The sequence below is a fragment of the Neomonachus schauinslandi genome, chromosome 14, assembly GCF_002201575.2.
Source record: "Neomonachus schauinslandi chromosome 14, ASM220157v2, whole genome shotgun sequence".
Classification (NCBI taxonomy): domain Eukaryota; kingdom Metazoa; phylum Chordata; class Mammalia; order Carnivora; family Phocidae; genus Neomonachus; species Neomonachus schauinslandi.
This window is the reverse complement of record NC_058416.1, coordinates 79,360,062-79,377,810: the sequence shown is the minus strand read 5'-3', so window position 1 is coordinate 79,377,810 and position 17,749 is coordinate 79,360,062. Positions and strand designations below refer to the sequence as shown.

The window sequence follows — 17,749 nt, the reverse complement described above, 5'->3', positions numbered from 1 at the left end:
GGTCCGTCAGTGGTTTTATTATGTAGTCTGCAGCACTGTGACTTTCCAAAACGTGAACACGCCTCTAAATTGACTTAAGTAAATAAACAAAAACAGAAACAAAAAAACCCACAAACACAAACATATTCCAGGACCAAATGAAAATGACCTTTGAATTATCAACCCAAATTGGCTATTGATGCCACCTCTCCTCTCTTTTGGCCTGGACAACTGAAATCTATATGCTCTTGGGGGGATGATTACGGATGAGTCAACAGTGGGGCTGGTGAGAGGCGGTGGAAAGGACAGCGGACCTGAAGCCAGAGATGAAGTTCTTGCTTTGGTTCTGTTGTTATATCTGAGTGGGGACTCTGGGAAGTCACTTTACCTCTCACTACTTCCTCATCTACAAGGTGGTAATACAAGTGAGCTGTTTGTGAAAGCACTGAAAATTCGGTGCAGAACGTGCTCGTCAATAATTCAAGTACGAAGTAAAGAGGCAGGGGTTAGTCTTTGATATAAAGCCTTTTTCACATTAAATCTGTTACATTGTTCAAAAGTTCAAATGAGCTCCAAGGGGAGGCTGACACCAGTGCCAACCCACGTGAGACAGACATACACCAGACTGAGTTACCAAAAAGAATGAGACGGTAAAACATCCAGACATGCACATTTCTTTCACATACAAAGTTTGATTTAGCACCGTGAATGCACATAGAATCCAAAAAGTCCAATGCAAACTAAATAGATTTTGGGGGGGGGGGACATTAAAAACAATTGTCAGTTAGCCCTTGGAGAAAGCTTATTTAGGGGGACAAGCCACTTTGGGAAGAGAAGTTGAAGAAGTAATAGGAGAAAGGTAAGGGGAATTATTGCTACATAATGCAGAAACATACTGGAAGGCAAACATGGTCCAAAGAAAAAGCCCTACTGAAAAACATGTCAAAAGTGGATTGTAAAACTACTGCCCCACTCCAAGGTCAACAGCTTCAACAACCAAAAAATGAAAAAGACCCTGCACAATCCCAGGGGTTAGTGAGGGGCTTGCTCCAGGAAAGAGCTGTGCGCCCATGTCTCCCATACTAGAGCAGAGAGCCATACTATTTGAGGGCCAGGATGTCTTGACGGGAGGACCAAATATTCTCGACGTTGAGCCTGCGAGATTCAGTGTCATACTAGAAACCCAGTGGGGGGCACCTCGAGCACGTGGACCAGCAACCAGCATGCCAGGCCTTCACGGACTCGCCCCACTGAGGGCATGGGTAATTCTCACAGAACCTTGACAGAAACTTGGGTTTTCTTCTTCTTTGCAGATCATAAGGAAACTGAAGGTCTGAACCTGTTACATGTCCTGAAGCTGGAAGCGATGAAGGATGACTGCTTACAGTCAGTTGCTAGATGTATCTCCACTTAGGAATCCCCTTAACACCAGTTTTCCATGACAGGAGAGGAGAGGAGGCTGCCGGCGACATTCCTGAGGCTCCCAGTGTACCACGGCTGAGCAGACTGCAATCACGTCAATAGTGGCATGGGAAATGAGAACAAAATCCTCCAGAACAGTGAGTTGGAATTTCTGGTTCAAACAGTGCTCACACGCAGGTATGAAAGCATATTCAAATACCACTACAAGAAAAGCTGAGGGTGCCTGGTGGCCCCTGCAGAGAAGCCGGTACGGGGAAGAGTAGCTCTGAGGTGTTGACAATTTTAGATGTCAGGATACAGTGTCCAGGGCCCACTCCTGAAGGTGCTGTTAAAACAAAACCCAAATAACTACCTTGAGAGAACACGCACATTCAAAGAGGCCAAATGTTTTATCTGGGTGAAGGGATGACTTAACTCATAAAACTCAAGAACACAAGAAAACAAGAACAACAACAATTTCCTTGAATATATTCAACTATCAAGGCAAGGCATCTTCCTATATAAAACATTATCATTTTCCCACTACTCCAGAGAAATCCAATAAATAACTTTACAGGGAAGGGTTCGATGAGTCTGCCACGGGAGAGGTGCCCCAGAGCGCCAACACCTCCGCAAACTCGCCTGTAGTTTGTTCTTGAACGTGACCCGCTGGTGTTTCCAAGCTGCTTTACAGAACAGTTTCACAGGGTAAAGCCCAGCGGAGAGTGAGGCCACAGACTACAACACAAGAAGTGGTCAAAGCCGAGGCTCCCGCGCGATGCCTGTCTTCTTCCAAGCGGACTAGAGAACGCTGGAGGGTGGCTTCAGGCCACAAGCTCTCCGGTGGTGCCTGGTCTGCCTTCTGTGCCCATCATGCAGGGAAGAGCTCGGGAGGGCTCTCTCCATAGCAGTACTTGGCTATGGGGTCCCTATAGGTGTTCTCGTGCTGCACGCTCTGTTGGCAAAAGGGAAGATAAGAGCGCCGTGAGAGAGAGCAGAGCAGAGTCTCACACACCTCCCTTGTGGGACAGTGGAGGCCAGAGCGGGACTGTGGGCAGGGACTCCCTGCAGGAGCCTACACGAGGCCATCTCCAAATGCCACCAAAAGAATCCAGGCACTGCTTTGAAACAAAGGTGCATGCTCAACACAGAATGTCAATGAAAAGCATGAAAATGGACAGAACATCACCACATGCCCATTTCTTCCTCTGTCAACAGTGAGTTTTGTTTTTTAAAACAACCTAGCAACTCAACTATTTTTTCCCAGATGATGTTAAGTTAGATTAAGATCCAGCAGGTGTTTTGCTCCTGACTTCTGTGCTCCAAGGAAATTCAGTTCCTGGTACTGAACCCTGCAGAGACGAAGGAGATGCCACGTCCAGGCGCTTTCCTAAAGTTTTATGTACCTCAAGGTCTGGTACACGAGCCAAATCCCACAATACCACATAAGCCTCATTTGGCTAAATAAATGGAAAGTGGATTTAACACGGACAATCATCCCCGACGGCTAATTTTTCAGCAATTTGTTTTCATACAGGCAACTTGAGTTTTTGGCTAGTCTGGAGTTCATTAATTAGGCCAAGACCAATGATTAACATCTAAATCATAAGTATTAATCTAATTTATAGACATGCAGCAAATCTTTTTTTGGGATACCACAATCAAGACAAACTGGCAACTGGAAACTCTCTCTTTTTTTTTTTTTTTAATATTTTATTTATTTGACAGAGAGAGAGATAGCGAGAGCAGGAACACAAGCAGGGGGAGTCGGAGAGGGAGAAGCAGGCTTCCCGCCGAGCAGGGAGCTCGATGTGGGACTCAATCCCGGGACTCCGGGATCATGACCTGAGCCGAAGGCAGACGCTTAATGACTGAGCCACCCAGGCGCCCGGAAACTCTCTCTTTATAATAAAAAGATCAAGTCAAAAAGGTTAGCATCCTCCCTCAAGATTGGAAATAGTGTCTGGGTTTTATCAGTTAAGGAAAGAAAATATTCCGCCTTTTCTAGAATTTCTCAGAATGAGAGAAAATCTGCATCAAAATGAGTCATGTGTTCAGCCTTCCTCCACATTTCCTTTAAAGCCCATTCAAGTAGAAAGCTCTTCCAGGAAAACAAGACCATCAGGAATTTCTTCATTGTTTTCAAATGCTCATTATAATCCCTGAAATATTTACCCAGTGATCCTGAATGCTCTAAGAGCAGACCAGAGACGCACAAAGCGGCATAAAATCAAAAGGCAGTCTACAGAAACCTGGCAACGGGTACAAGAGTCACAAAGAACGACAAACGAGTCTGCTATCTCAGACGAAGCCAGTGTAGTCTTGTAGACACCACGAGTAGAAGCCAGGAGAAGCGCGCTCGTACACCACACACGGCTGGCGATCTTACATCGAGAGCCCCAACAACCGCCCGACCACAGAAGCGGAGAGCCGAGGGGGCAGTGATGCAAAGGCACAGACATGCAGACACCTACAGGGCCAGGGGCAGCGCCGAGCGCCCGAAGAACAGAGCATTTACGGACAGCACGCTAGCGAGTACTGAGAGCTTGACCACCCACAGATTTATTCGTGTATTTTTAAATGCCCACCTGTCCCATCCCCTTGAATCCTAAAATAAACCACAACTCTGTCCCAGAAGAAATGACTACTTCCTCCAAACAAGTGGTTGCTGGAAAGCTGTAGTCATATTTCAGTCAGAGACGTGGGGGAGAGAACTGCTCTCAGGAACTGGACAATCAGGACTCCACCCAGACTCAGAAATAATTGTAAGCGTCCACTTCAAGTGCAGACATGCCAATCAGAGAGGGGAGATGCAAGCTGATTAAACCTTGATTTCATATAAATATCTTACTTTCTGAGCATGCACAAATCTCACGCTGACATTCTAAATACCATCATTCCACCAAACAAAGCTCGACACCGCGTCACTTAAATCCCTTCTCCCTTATTACCCCACCGAGAGGCTCCCACTGCCTATTTTCGAGTTTATTCTCGACCCTGACTCCCACCCCCCCATCCCCCAGCTAGCGGCATCACAGCTTTCTGACCTGGGATGAGGTCCTGCATTTGGCCAGACACAATTCAAAGTGATCTTCGACGGCCATGAAGAGGTTCTGGAACGCCACGGCTGCCCGGTTGAGGAAGCGCTCCAGGAGAAGTTGCTATGGAAACAAAAGTTAGTACCTGTAATAAATTCCAGACTCAGCAGCACAAGGTAACCTTGGATATTTCTCCTAAACTAAGAGACTGCTGATGTGGAAGAGGGGGGTAGAGAGAGGGAGAGAGCAAGCTCAAATGAGCACGAGCCTGATACCCAATCCGTGAGAGCGCTGATGGGGACCCAGGGGCCCCTCCTGCAAACGAGCCACCCCAGTCAGTGGGAACAACTCCCTTCCTCGTGGGCACTGCTTCACAGCAGCAGTTTCTGCCATCTACACAGTCCCCGTCTCAGCCCTCCCTTCCAGAGACCTCGATGCTCAGCATCCAGTAAGGGCACAGAGAAGGGGCCTGGAGTCGGCGGCCGCCGTCCGTACCTTGCTGGGCTGCAGGCAGCAGGACACGCAGTACTCGTAGGCGCCGCAGCAGCCGTGGGGCAAGCAGCCGTCACAGCGGTACTGCTTGGTGCCGGGGACGTTGACGTTACAGCAGCCGTTCACCAGCAAGTCCTTCCTTTCACAAATGTAGCCTGCAAGTCAGAGACTCACCTGAGTGGAAAGCCGGCAGGCCTCCCACCTCTCTACCGGGGCGAGTGCGAAGCAGCAATCCAAGTACTGCCCGCGCAGCACACGCACAGCCAGGATGTGACGTGTGGAGCACGCCAAGCACCAGAGGGCCAGGAGGCCGGCACAGCGGCCTTGCTCTCTGCGGGCCGCCGTGGACAGGCACCGCGGGCTCCTGGGCGGGGAGCAGGCTACACGTTCTCATCTACCTAAAATCGCCTTCTGGTCTGCCGACACGTGTTTGATTTAATGCCCATGTCAAGTCATGCTTAACCAATGCAAGCCACTCTTTCATCTGTGACTGAAGAAAAATGGCATTGTTTTCAAAAAAAGAAAGAAAGAAAGAAAAATAGAAAAAAACCAAGGCATTCATTCCTGAAAGTGAGAGCCATCTAGATTTAAAAACCAACCAACCAACCACCTTTTTACAATCTTTACAAATATCTTTTAAATGCTTGCATTTCTTTAGTGATTTGGAGGATTTTTCAAAAAGTAGCCACACTGAGCCTTCATAAATTGATTTAAGCTGTTTGTAAGTATACAGGCCAGGATTCAACTACCCTTCAGAATCCAGGAATGCAAGCTCTCTAATACCCAAGGGAGAAAAATCCTCATTTGCTCCACTCATAAATCCCGTCATCTGTAAACACACTGCCTCCAACCCAGTCAACCCATACTCAACTTAAAGGAAAGACTCTCCTCGTAAAAACTAATATATTTTTCAGAGCTGCTAAACAGACATTTCTCTACAATCTTCTGGGAGTGGGACAGAAAAATGTAAGAATAAGTGCACAAGGGACACCACATGGCTCTTGGGAAACTCCCAGGTGCACGCACAGGCCCACAAGTCCCTACCCCAGCCCACAGGTCCCTACCGGCCCACAGGTCCCTACCAGCCCAAAGGCCCCTTCCCCGGGCCCACAGGTGCAGAGCAGTTGTTGCCAGCATCATTCCATTCCAAATGCCCCAGCTTCTTAATCCTCAGAGAATGAGACTTAGTGAAGTACAAGGTTGTTTTCAGAAACTACTCTGGAAAACAAAGTCTGCACAAAAGCAGGAGGCACCAGTAAAATAACAATGGAAGAGACGCAGAGGGCCCTCTCTTAACACCTGGAAAACCGGGGCCTGGAAAGAACCAGACCCCAGTTACCTAAAAACTAGTGCTTTGTATTGTTTTTTTTAACTACATTCTGTCTTCCAAATTAAGAGACGACGCCTCAAATGCTATAATATATGTTTCTGGGGTTCTTTGTAACTATTCTTACTCATTTTCTTCACAGGGATTATAAATAAACCAACAAAAACCCAAAGAAGCCAGCATGTTTTTCAAAATTCGGTCAAAAATGATAACTATACTGCAATCTTATCACCTCTCTGTCAGGAATACGTAAAATATAATGTAGCCTAAACTCCACTTGTTGAAATTATGTTTCTGCCCCTTTCTCTCTTCCGAATTGTAGGTGTCAGCCGCACTGGCCACCTTTCACCCCCCCTCCCCCACCTTTCACTCCCCAGTGCTAACTGCCAGTATTTAGCCTTGAAACCACAGGGCTTTCTGATTTCCAACTGAAAGAGAGCTCAAGATTTCTTCTTCTGCATTGTAAATCTACTCGTGCCAATGTTGTTTCCAACAAGGAGTCCAGTAAGATCACAACCTCAGAGTGTGTCGCGACTGACTGGGATATTAACTTCTAACGTTGAAAAAATGTCATACTAATTGGTTGTCTTATTTAGTAAGTGTTACCCTGGCAATATCGTGGTAGCATCTGCTTGCTGAAAAATATAAATTCCTGCAAGTTTTCTTTATGAAATTGTTTCTTCTCACGGTCATGGAGGTACAATACAAACTATGGATCTGCAATTTTTATTAATCGATTCTTGGAACTTTTTAAGAAGTCTGAGAGTCTTTGTCTCACTTGAATTAATCAGAGGAAAATTATTCTTGTGTTAGCTACAGCAAAAGAAAATGACTATCACTCGTAACCTAATATTAACTATTAAAGTCGAGGCGTAAGATTTCATGTTTTCTCACTGGGTGTCATAGAAACACAACAGTCTCTAAGAAAAAAAGGACGGAACTCCCAAGTTCAGTCCTGGCCCTAGGTCTGCCCGCTGACCAGCTATTTCATCTTATGGAAGTAAATTTTCCTTTGCCAAACTTTGTTTAAAAAGCAAAACAAGGGGCGCCTGGGTGGCTCAGTCGTTAAGCGTCTGCCTTCAGCTCAGGTCATGATCCCGGGGTCCTGGGATTGAGCCCCGCACCGGGCTTCCTGCTCAGCAGGAAGCCTGCTTCTCCCTCTCCCACTTCCCCTGCTTGTGTTCCCTCTCTAGCTGTCTCTCTCTCTGTCAAATAAATAAATAAAATCTTTAAACAAAAAACAAGAGGCTATTTGCAATATTATTTGCTTTTTCAATACAATCTTAAAGACAGAGTTTGACATTGGCATCGCTACTGGCTTGGAACCCCATTCTTGTGCAAAATTTTCCAGTTCTTCTACCTTAGGTGGGTGTTTTTCCTCTGATCCCTTCCCTCAATTCCAAGTAATCTCATCTGATCTGATGCTTTTGGGGAAAGCTGTTTTTTGTTTTTGTTTTTTTGCTGGGAATGCAAACTTCTTTTTGAAAAGAACAATAAATGCACTCTTGCTTCACTTGAACGACAGCACGTCTGCATTTTGCTCAGTCATCGGGTATCAATACTCTAATTCAAGGCTGCCCTGTGTCGATTCCAGCACTGCCACACTCACAGTCCATTTGTGCCGAGACTCTTTGAAACAGAGCAAAATTTACTCCTGCAAACAAACCAACCGGATTATTTGCAAATCACCAACTAAAAAAAGTAAAAACAATCTGCAAAACTATCAGGAAACTCTGAAAACTGTTTGGATAGTGGACTTTAAGGGAAAGTGTTACTCTTTTGGTGTGATAATGGTACCCTGATCATGGTTTATAAAAGAATTCTTGCCATCGTAGGCAAGTTCTTTAGCCTCTTGGTGCCTGCCTTCACCTATAAAGTGACCAGAGCAATGCCTACGCTGTAAGACTATTACACAAATCAGCAAGATACTCAAGGAGAGGTTTTAGCCCCGTGCCCAGCACATAATTAAGAGCTCAACGGTGCATTAGTGGGAGTCCCTCTTTGGGAAGACAGGGCCAGCCCTCAAGTGGTGAGACCTCAATCAGCTAATCCAACCACCTCAACAGCACAGGAATTGCCTTTCTTACAGACTAAAAGGAGGCAACAAAACTCTGGGAGAAAGCTCTCAGACAAACAGGCTGCTGTTTTCACTGGTAAGTAACACATTTTAAATGTGTTTATCATTCAGGCGCCTGGGTGGCTCAGTCAGTTAAGCGTCCGACTCTTGATTTCGGCTCAGGTCATGATCTCAGGGTCGTGGGATCAAGCCCCACGTTGGGCTCCATGCTCAGTGGGGAGTCTGCTTCTCTCCCTCTCCCTCTGCCCCTCCCCCTGCTCATGCATATACATGTGCTCTCTCTCTAAAATAAGTAAATAGGGCACCTGGGTGGCTCAGTCAATTAAGCATCTCCCTTCGGATCGGGTCATGATCCCAAGGTCCTGGGATCGAGCCCCACATCAAGGCTCTCTGCTCAGTGAGGAGTCTGCTTCTCACTCTCCCCCTCCCTCTGCTTGTGCACTCTCTCTCAAATAAATAAAATCTTTAAAAACATAAATCAATATATAATAAGAAGAAAAATGAATGTTTATCATTCATGTGAGATCACCTAGTCAGTCAGTCAACAAGCACATTTCCTAAGTGCCAGAACTGTGTGGATATTATGCAGGTCACCAAGGAGGAACACTGGCTACCCTGTGAACTTTACCACTAAGATGAGAAGACAACATGGGCAAGATCTGAACATCCCGGGGCCAGGAAGAGATGGGTAGGAAGTAGCCTAGAGGGCACATGATCAAATGCTGAAACCATGCATTACAGGCACAAGGAGCTTTGGAAACAGAATTATCAGACCAAACGTCTCTGACAGCGAGGGGAACCTAGAATGACAAGTAAGGTATGAAAGATAGAGATGTGAGAAATGCTGGAAATGGCACTGTATAAAACCACAGCAACGGACTCATACCGTAGCCCTTCACTGGCTGCAGAGGGGAGCCAGCCTTACCTAGCTCATCCGTGATGAGGTGCTTCCCTTGAATGGAGTTCCGGCACTGGTTGCCAGGCCGACTGCTGTTCCCCAGGTGAAACTGCACTTTCCACGGAATGGGCTGGTCGTGGTCTTGAACCTGGAGGAGATTCCGATCTCTCACTGCCCTTTCCTCCTATAAAGAGACCACCAATGGGAAGGTTAAAGTATTGTTTCTATGTAACAGGACAGAAACAATACAAGAAAGCTTGCAGGACGGGATCGGTCATATGAGCCAAGTCTGAACCAAAGCCATAATAGAAGACGCAAAATAAACCTGTAGAAAAATAATAAATTAAGGCTATGCTTCAAAACTGGCATACTTATATTACTGGCCTTTGGATTACATGCCTGTTGTAAATGTGTTAAGTGTTAATTTATTGCAAAGCTCGGGAGGGGAAAAGTTTTAAACTTTCTCTTTCTGATGGTAAATCATTTAAAAATTTTTTTATAATAGGGGCCCCTGGGTGGCTCAGTCAGCTCAGGATATGATCCCAGGGCCCTGGGATCAAGCCCCGCCATCAGGCTCCCTGCTCGGCGGGAAGCCTGCTTCTCCCTCTCCCACTCCTCCTGCTTGTGTTCCCTCTCTCACTGTCTCTCACTCTCTGTCAAATAAATAAATAAAACCTTTAAAACATTTTTTTACAATGAAACACACACATTGCCAAATATAATGTAAAATTTGAATACACCTTTAAAATATAAGAGGAAACTTCAAAGGAATTGCGCCACTGTCATTTCAGACAATACCTGGACTTATCTGGAGCACAAGGTCCCTTTCATTTGCCATCGTGAGTACTTCAGTGGTAAACTTAGGGGGAATACTGAAGTGGGAGGTTGGTTTTAGGGGAAAAAAGAAGCATGTCAACTTGCAAATTTCTCCTATGAAAAGACAGTGATTATACAACTCTTACAACATACCTTTCTTTTCATAAGACATCCTTCCAGCCAGCCCTTACCTACACATGCAAAGGCCATGCTGCTCTAGAGGCAAGCACTTATGCCTTTTCTCCTAGCCTCCAAGCTGCAGCCGAGCTTTCAAAACTGCTTTTCCTATACTATTAAAGGAACTAAGGGGAAGGTGCCTAAGTACCACAAAACAAGACAAGCATGCGACAGCTGTCTTGTGAATCCTTCAACCTGCTGTTGGAAAACAAAACAATTATACAAGACTCCCTCCCAAAGGCTTTTTATATACTTCAAACATTCTACCTTTTTAATAGATTTTGTGGCTTTTACCATTAAGAATGACCTGTCACATGTCACCAGCAAAAGGGACTAACCTTGAAAGTTTGATGGCAAAGGATATATACTTTAAAACAATGAAACAGATCTTCATAGTTACTGAGATTTCTTTAGGAAAGCAACTTGGGAAGAGCTACTAATATCTAAAATATACATATCCACATCTACTTTGACACAGCAAACACACTTTTGAGTTTTTTCTATAGAAAGTACCAATATGTAAGGATGTACCAGGATGTTTACTACAGCACTATTTATATGGTAGGAAAAACCTAGAAACCCAACAGAGAAATGATTGAACAACAATGGTATAGCTATGGCTATCACAAAAATCCCAGATGTGAATGATACGTATTTATCTCGAGTAGTTCTCAAACCTGGCTTGCACATTAAATTACGTAGGACTTTAAAACAAATTCTGATTTCTGAGCCCAATTTCAGACTGAGTAAAAATCTCTGTGGATGGGACCTGGGAATCAATATTGTTAAAGCATCTGAATGATTTTAACACACAGTCACTGTGTTAGACCACTGGATGTTCACGATATATTAAGTGAATAAAGCAAGTTACAAAAGAGTGTGCATATTACATCACACATTATGATAACAATTATAATAACATACACATACAGGTTTGTAAGAACTGAGATAAAAGTATGGAAAGATATGCTACAGACTATTAACATGGAAGGGATAGAGGGGATTATTAACATCTTTTGTCATCTTTGGAATATTTTCATTTTTAATTTAAAATAATAAAAATATGATTACCATTAACAAGAGAAGACACTGAGGGATCTACGCAAACTCTGAACTATCCTCGAAACTTTTCTTTAAATCTGTAATTCTCCCAAAATAAGAATTTTATTGAAAAAAAAAGCATGATTACCGACCTTAAAGACAAAAATTGCCCACAGTCCCATTGCTTAAATAAAGCTTTATCAATTTTTATATATTAACTTCTAACCTTCGACCCCAGCATTTAGACTACAAATTAGGATGCCCGGCGTTCAGCTCTTCTTGACACTAATTGGATGGTAAACCATGTAAGTACCCACCTTATCTTGATAACAACATTTTCAAGGCTGTATAATAATCTATCATGTTGATGTGCCGTAATTCATTAAACCACCCTCCACAGAACATTTGACCCATCCCATGTTTTTGTTATCACAGACAGCACTGCAGTAAAAACAGAGGTTTGTTTATTCTCTTGAATGACTCACAGTAATAATTACTAGGAACAGTCCCTGCTATATAGTGCCAAATAACTTCCCCGAAGTTATATATGCGGTTTGTAGTATTACCAGCATTTACGTTCACAATTTCACCACCACCACCGCACCAGTACTGGAGTGTGTTCTTTAATTTATTAAGTGTAAAACAGTTATACTTAACGACTTTAATTTCTACTCTGCCCTTCCCTTTTGTTTCACTTATAGGCAAGAACTGGCACCAGTAGAAACAGGATGGGTTATACAAAAACAACAGCTGTATTCCTTGGCTGGTGCAAGAAGAGGGGCCAAGTGTAGAAGCCTTGGGAATATGGGAAAAATCACTTAGGTGCACACTGCTTAACTACCTGTAAATTCATACTCCTCTGCTCTTCTGGGACTGTATCAGTTAACTGCATCATCAAGCTATGTGCAAACGAAACTGAGCTTCAAATGCTGCTCTAGATAAATTAATAGCCATAAAGACTAGTAAGTGGCTGGTCAAAGTACACTGGATCTCACAACAAGGTTAAAAGTTCTCCTAACACTACTCTCAAACTATCCTCTTATTCTTCCCAAAAGAAAACAAGAGTTCACAGACAAGTGCATCCCGGAAGGACCTCTTCCACATAACTATGCTCCCCGTCAACAGGAAGGCAATTCTTCTAGCACTTGAACTTTTTTTCAAGTTTTCAAACATGAATAATCAAGACCCTGCCAAAAGGATTGGGTAAGAGTTGTACAATCAAAAAAGACTGTACAAAAGATAGTGTAAGACATAGTGGCAAATGTAATGAATTAGCACACATTTGCTTTTGTGACGGTCCAGTCTCACCAATGGTGTAGTGAAGGGGCACTGAGGAGATTGCTTCCATAGTTTTAAACCCTTTCCAAACTGACCTACCCTATTAGGTTGTCTCAATTCTAGGCTTTTTATATATACACGTGCATGCGTGTGTGTGTGTGCGCACGCATGTGTGTTTCCCCCCACAAAGGTATCCAGTCCTTACAATGCATTAAGGATATACAGACAAAGGCAGTCAGGCTCTCTATTCTCAAAGTGCCCCAGAGCAGTCGATAAAGAAGTGTGCACAGAAATCAGTGCAATCAACCACAACAGACGTCCACACGCACTACAGACAAAAACAAGCAAAAAACAGGAGACCTTTCTTCATAAATTATAAGGAGCTACAGTAATGTTTTTATTACTAATACATGTTACTTAGCCTGATTTTAAAAGGAGTATTTCAATAACCACCCTATTTTTCAGGGGTTACCATAAGGGTCAAATAAGATAAATGTCCCATGGTTGGTGAAATTAGGGGTCACTGTTCTCCTCTACCCTGGGCAGTACTTGACAAACTTTCTGGAAAATATACATACCTTGGTGATCAGTAACAACAACAACAACAACAAAAATCGATTAGCAACTCTCTTACGATTTGCTACACTTCAGAAGTATCTAACTTATATACTTAGTCTACTGCAATTTACATACTTAGTTACTTGAAAGCTAAAGATGTTAATATATTTTCAAGGAGTTATGCCAAGACTTTCAAGAACTGCTCCACTTGGACAGGAGAACGTTTATTTACATGAGAGGACCTCGAAGGACCCTCTGATTCCATGACTGGGATTTCTTCCGTCTCAGCTCGAATGCCCACAGAATTAGGCCCACCTTGCTGCTCTGTCGCCACATCTTGTTTTGTTTCCTTCGTATGGTAAATCAACATCTGAAATGATTTTGGTCACTTGCCATTTCTGCCCCCTTAATTCCCTGGCAGAATATGGGCTCTTGGAGTGAGCCCCCACCCCTTGTACTCCACCACCTAGCAGACCGCACCTAGCGCAGGGCTGTGGTTCACTAAACATTTAAGTAAATGTGCCCAAGTACTTGGCACCCAATCCTCTTCCCCAATGGCATCCCCACCATTGTCATTAATTTCTCCTGCACTCCCATCTCTACAATTTAAACTATCCCCTAAAGCATTAATTAACATGAAAACCAAGGAAAAGAGGAATTCAAAGCAACAGAGGATAATCATCAGCTCGCTTCCAGGCGAACAGCAGCTCCATCTGCTCCACGAGTTGTTTCTTTCGCTGAAGCAGAGAGAGCATGGGACCATACTGAGCTTTACAACTTTTCACCGTCTCTTCTCAATGCAATCCCAACACACACATCCCAGCCCCATATATTCCATACCATATCTCCGTCTCACAGATGAAGAAACTGAGGGTAGGCAAAACGAGGCAAACTGGCCTCAAGTCGCACAGCTCAGGAGTGGCAGACGACCAGAACTGCAGCAGGGAGCAGAGCAAGAGGGGCAAACTCAAATGCACAGAGCACAGCATCAGCCAGAATGGGCTCCAAGTTGTGGCTCCCAAAGACCCTTACAGAGAATCTCCACATGTGGGTTTATGAGGATCATACTGGAAATTAAAAAATAAATTCTTAAAATACTTACTTTAACTAAATTATCCATTCAACTAAAACTAAAATGAACCTATTATATGTTAACAGGGTTTGTTTGTTTTTGTCTGTGGAAAAAAAAGGTTCTTCAAAACAAAAAAATAAACTTGGTGAGAAAATGCTTTTAGATTTCTACAGATCTTTTTAATGTCTGGCTGAATGGAAGACAGCAGGATTCTCCTATCTCCCTCTGCGGTTAATCTGTTGCAATATGTTGTTTGGGTTGAAGCATGTGAAGAAAATCTACCTCACCAAGATGTGTATTTGGAAATGGAAGGGATATTTTAATGGCTTTTTCAAATAATTATGGATAATCTTCTTTGGTACTACATCAAAACTTGACAAGTGTAGTTTCTTAAAAGTTCATTGCAAATGGTGCAGGCACTTTGGAAAACAGTCTGGCAGTTCCTCAAAAAGTTAAACCATGTGACCCATCAATTCCACTCCTAGGACCATACCCAAGAGAAATGAAAACATATTTCCAAATAAAACCCTGTACACCAATGTTCACAGCAACATTATTTATAATAACCAGAAAATGAAAACAAGCCAAGCATCCACCAACTGATGAAAAGAAAACAAAATGCAGGAGATGGATACAATGGAATATTATCCACACATAAAAATGAAGTACTAATATAGGGCGCCTGGGTGGTCCAGTCGTCAAGCGTCTGCCTTCAGCTCAGGTCATGATCCCAGGGTCCTGGGATTGAGCCCTGCATTGGGCTCCCTGCTCAATGGGCAGCCTGCTTCTCCCTCTCCACCACTTGTGCTCTCTTACACACACACACACTCTCTCTCTCAAATAAATGAATAAAATCTTAAAAAAAAAATGAAGCACTACTATATGCTACAAAGAACTGATCTGAAAGAAGAGTACATGTTGTAGGATTCCTTTATATGAAATGTCCAAAACAGCAAATCCACAGAGACAGAAAGTTGACTAGTGGTTGCCAGGAGTTGATGGGCAGGGATAGAGAGGTTACAGCTGAAGTGTTTCTTAGTGTTTACTGGGCTGTGTGAAGGATCAGACCCAGAGAAATTTGCCAACAGTTTTAGGCAAATCACAATCATCCCTCCCCAATCATGGTCATAGATCACCGGTTTCTAAAAAAGACACACTGTAATTTAAAAATAAATACACAAGGTGCACGATAGTACTTAAAAGATGGTTGTAGGGAAGGTCACAGAGTAGACAGCATCTGAGTCAAGACATAAAAAGGTAGTTGGGGGCACCTGGGTGGCTCAGTTGGTTAAGCAACTGCCTTCGGCTCAGGTCATGATTCTGGAGTCCCGGGATCGAGTCCCACATCAGGCTCCCTGCTCAGAGGGGAGTCTGCTTCTCCCTCTGACTCTCCCCCCATCTCATGCTCTCTCTCTCTCTCTCCCATTCTCTCTCTCAGATAAATAAAATCTTTAAAAAAAAAAAAAAAAAGGTAGTTGGAGAAGAAAGGAAAAGTCATCCCAATTAAAAAGACTCACGACTCACGTGTTTGTTCAAACCATACTTGAGTGTCCATTAAGTGCCTGGCAGTATTCAAGGGGGTGAGATTCTATGAATAATACAGACAAGGTTCCTGTTCTCAAGAAAATTACCGTCTAGAAGGGAGAGAGAGGAAAGACATAAACAAGTTTATGAGCAAGAAATGTTCAGTCAGTGATTCCTACTACAAAGAAAATAAAACAGGTCTATGGGCAAGGAACCTTAATTTAGATTGTATCACCCGGTGTAGCCTGAGGCAGTAAGGTGTAGCCTGAGGCAGTAACGGTTAGCCTGGCCTCAAGGGACAAAAAAGACTCACCATGCAACGTTCCTGGAATGGAGTTTGGAGTTTTATCTGAGTACAACAGAAAGCCAAAGAAGAATTATACCTAGGGGAGAATTGTGATTTTTTTTTTCTTCCAGATTATCACCCCTATTACTGATAGGTAGAGAAGAGACTGTTGGACAAGAAAGGAAGCAGAGACCTGGGGCACATGGGTAGCTCAGTTGGTTGAGGATCGGACTCTTGGTATCGGCTCAGGTCATGATCTCAGGGTCATGGGATCGAACCCCGCCTTGGGCTCCATGCTCCGCACGGAGTCTGCTTCAGATTCTCTCTCTCCCTCTGTTCTTCCTCTCTCTCTCAAATAAGTCTTTAAAAAAAAAAAGAAAAAGAAAAGAAAGGAAGCAGAAACCTGCTGGTGGGCTACTGCAGCAGTCCAGACAAGGTAGCTTGACCTAGAGTGGCACCAGTGACAATCAGGAGAAAGAAACAAAATCAGGATACACTGTGGAGGCAGGGGCAATGTTTTGGAGAGAGAAAAGGAAGTATCTGTGGCTTGACTACCTGGTGAACAGTAATGCCACTTGGTGAGCCCGGGAAGACTGAAGAGGAAGTGTTGATGGTGGAGAATCAAGAGTTCTGTTTTGGCCAAGAATGAAAATCCTATGACACATTCAAAAAGAAGGCAAGTAACCAACCAGATAAAAGAATTGGGGAGTTTTCTCCCCATCAAAATACCATCCACTTTTTTCAAAGAAATGGAACAAATAATCCTAAAATTTGTATGGAACCAGAAAAGACCCCGCATAGCCAGAGGAATGTTGAAAACGAAAAGCAAAGCTGGCAGCATCACAATTCCGGACTTCCAGCTCTATTACAAAGCTGTCATCATCAAGACAGTATGGTACTGGCACAAAAACAGGCACATAGATCAATGGAACAGAATAGAGAGCCCAGAAATGGACCCTCAACTCTATGGTCAACTAATCTTTGACAAAGCAGGAAATAATGTCCAATGGAAAAAAGACAGTCTCTTCAACAAATGGTGTTGGGAAAATTGGACAGCCACATGCAGAAGAATGAAACTGGACCATTTCCTTACACCACACACAAAAATAGACTCAAAACGGGTGAAAGACCTCAATGTGAGAAGGAGTCCATCAAAATCCTAAAGGAGAACACAGGTAGCAACCTCTTCGACCTCGGCCGAAGCAACTTCTTCCTAGAAACATCGCCAAAGGCAAGGGAAGCAAGGGCAAAAATGAACTATTGGGACTTCATCAAGATAAAAAGCTTTTGCAGAGCAAAGGAAACAGTCAACAAAACCAAAACACAAACGACAGAATGGGAGAAGATATTTGCAAATGACATGTCAGATAAAGGGCTAGTATCCAAAATCTATAAAGAACTCATCAAACTCAACACCCAAAGAACAAAGAATCCAATCAAGAAATGGGCAGAAGACATGAACAGACATTTTTCCAAAGAAGACATCCAAATGGCCAACAGACACATGAAAAAGTGCTCAATATCGCTCGGCATCAGGGAAATCCAAATCAAAACCTCAATGAGATACCCCCTCACACCAGTCAGAATGGCTAAAATTAACAAGTCAGGAAACGACAGATGTTGGCGGAGATGCGGAGAAAGGGGAACCCTCCTACACTATTGGTGGGAATGCAAGCTGGTGCAGCCACTCTGGAAAACAGTATGGAGGTTCCTCAAAAAGTTGAAAATAGAGCTACCATATGATCCAGCAATTGCACTACTGGGTATTTACCCCAAAGATACAAA

At 43.6% G+C, this 17,749-nt stretch overlaps 1 protein-coding gene across 4 annotated transcripts in view; it reads right to left on the bottom strand.

Moving 5' to 3' along the window:
• Positions 1 to 498: 498 nt before the first annotated feature.
• The window catches only part of SPRING1 (SREBF pathway regulator in golgi 1), a 19,403-nt gene continuing 2,152 nt past the window's right edge, over positions 499 to 17,749 (bottom strand). The window contains exons 2-5 of one of the 4 annotated variants that reach the window (XM_021698611.2): positions 9,240 to 9,396; positions 4,914 to 5,065; positions 4,428 to 4,541; positions 499 to 2,335 (exon numbers count right to left, since the gene is read on the bottom strand). In XM_021698611.2, coding sequence (XP_021554286.1) covers positions 2,252 to 2,335; positions 4,428 to 4,541; positions 4,914 to 5,065; positions 9,240 to 9,396 — 507 coding nt within the window. In that variant the 3' untranslated portion in view covers positions 499 to 2,251. The remainder of the gene's footprint in view (positions 2,336 to 4,427; positions 4,542 to 4,913; positions 5,066 to 9,239; positions 9,397 to 17,749) is intronic. The other 3 variants (XM_044921086.1, XM_044921087.1, XM_044921088.1) reach the window with 3 other exon arrangements.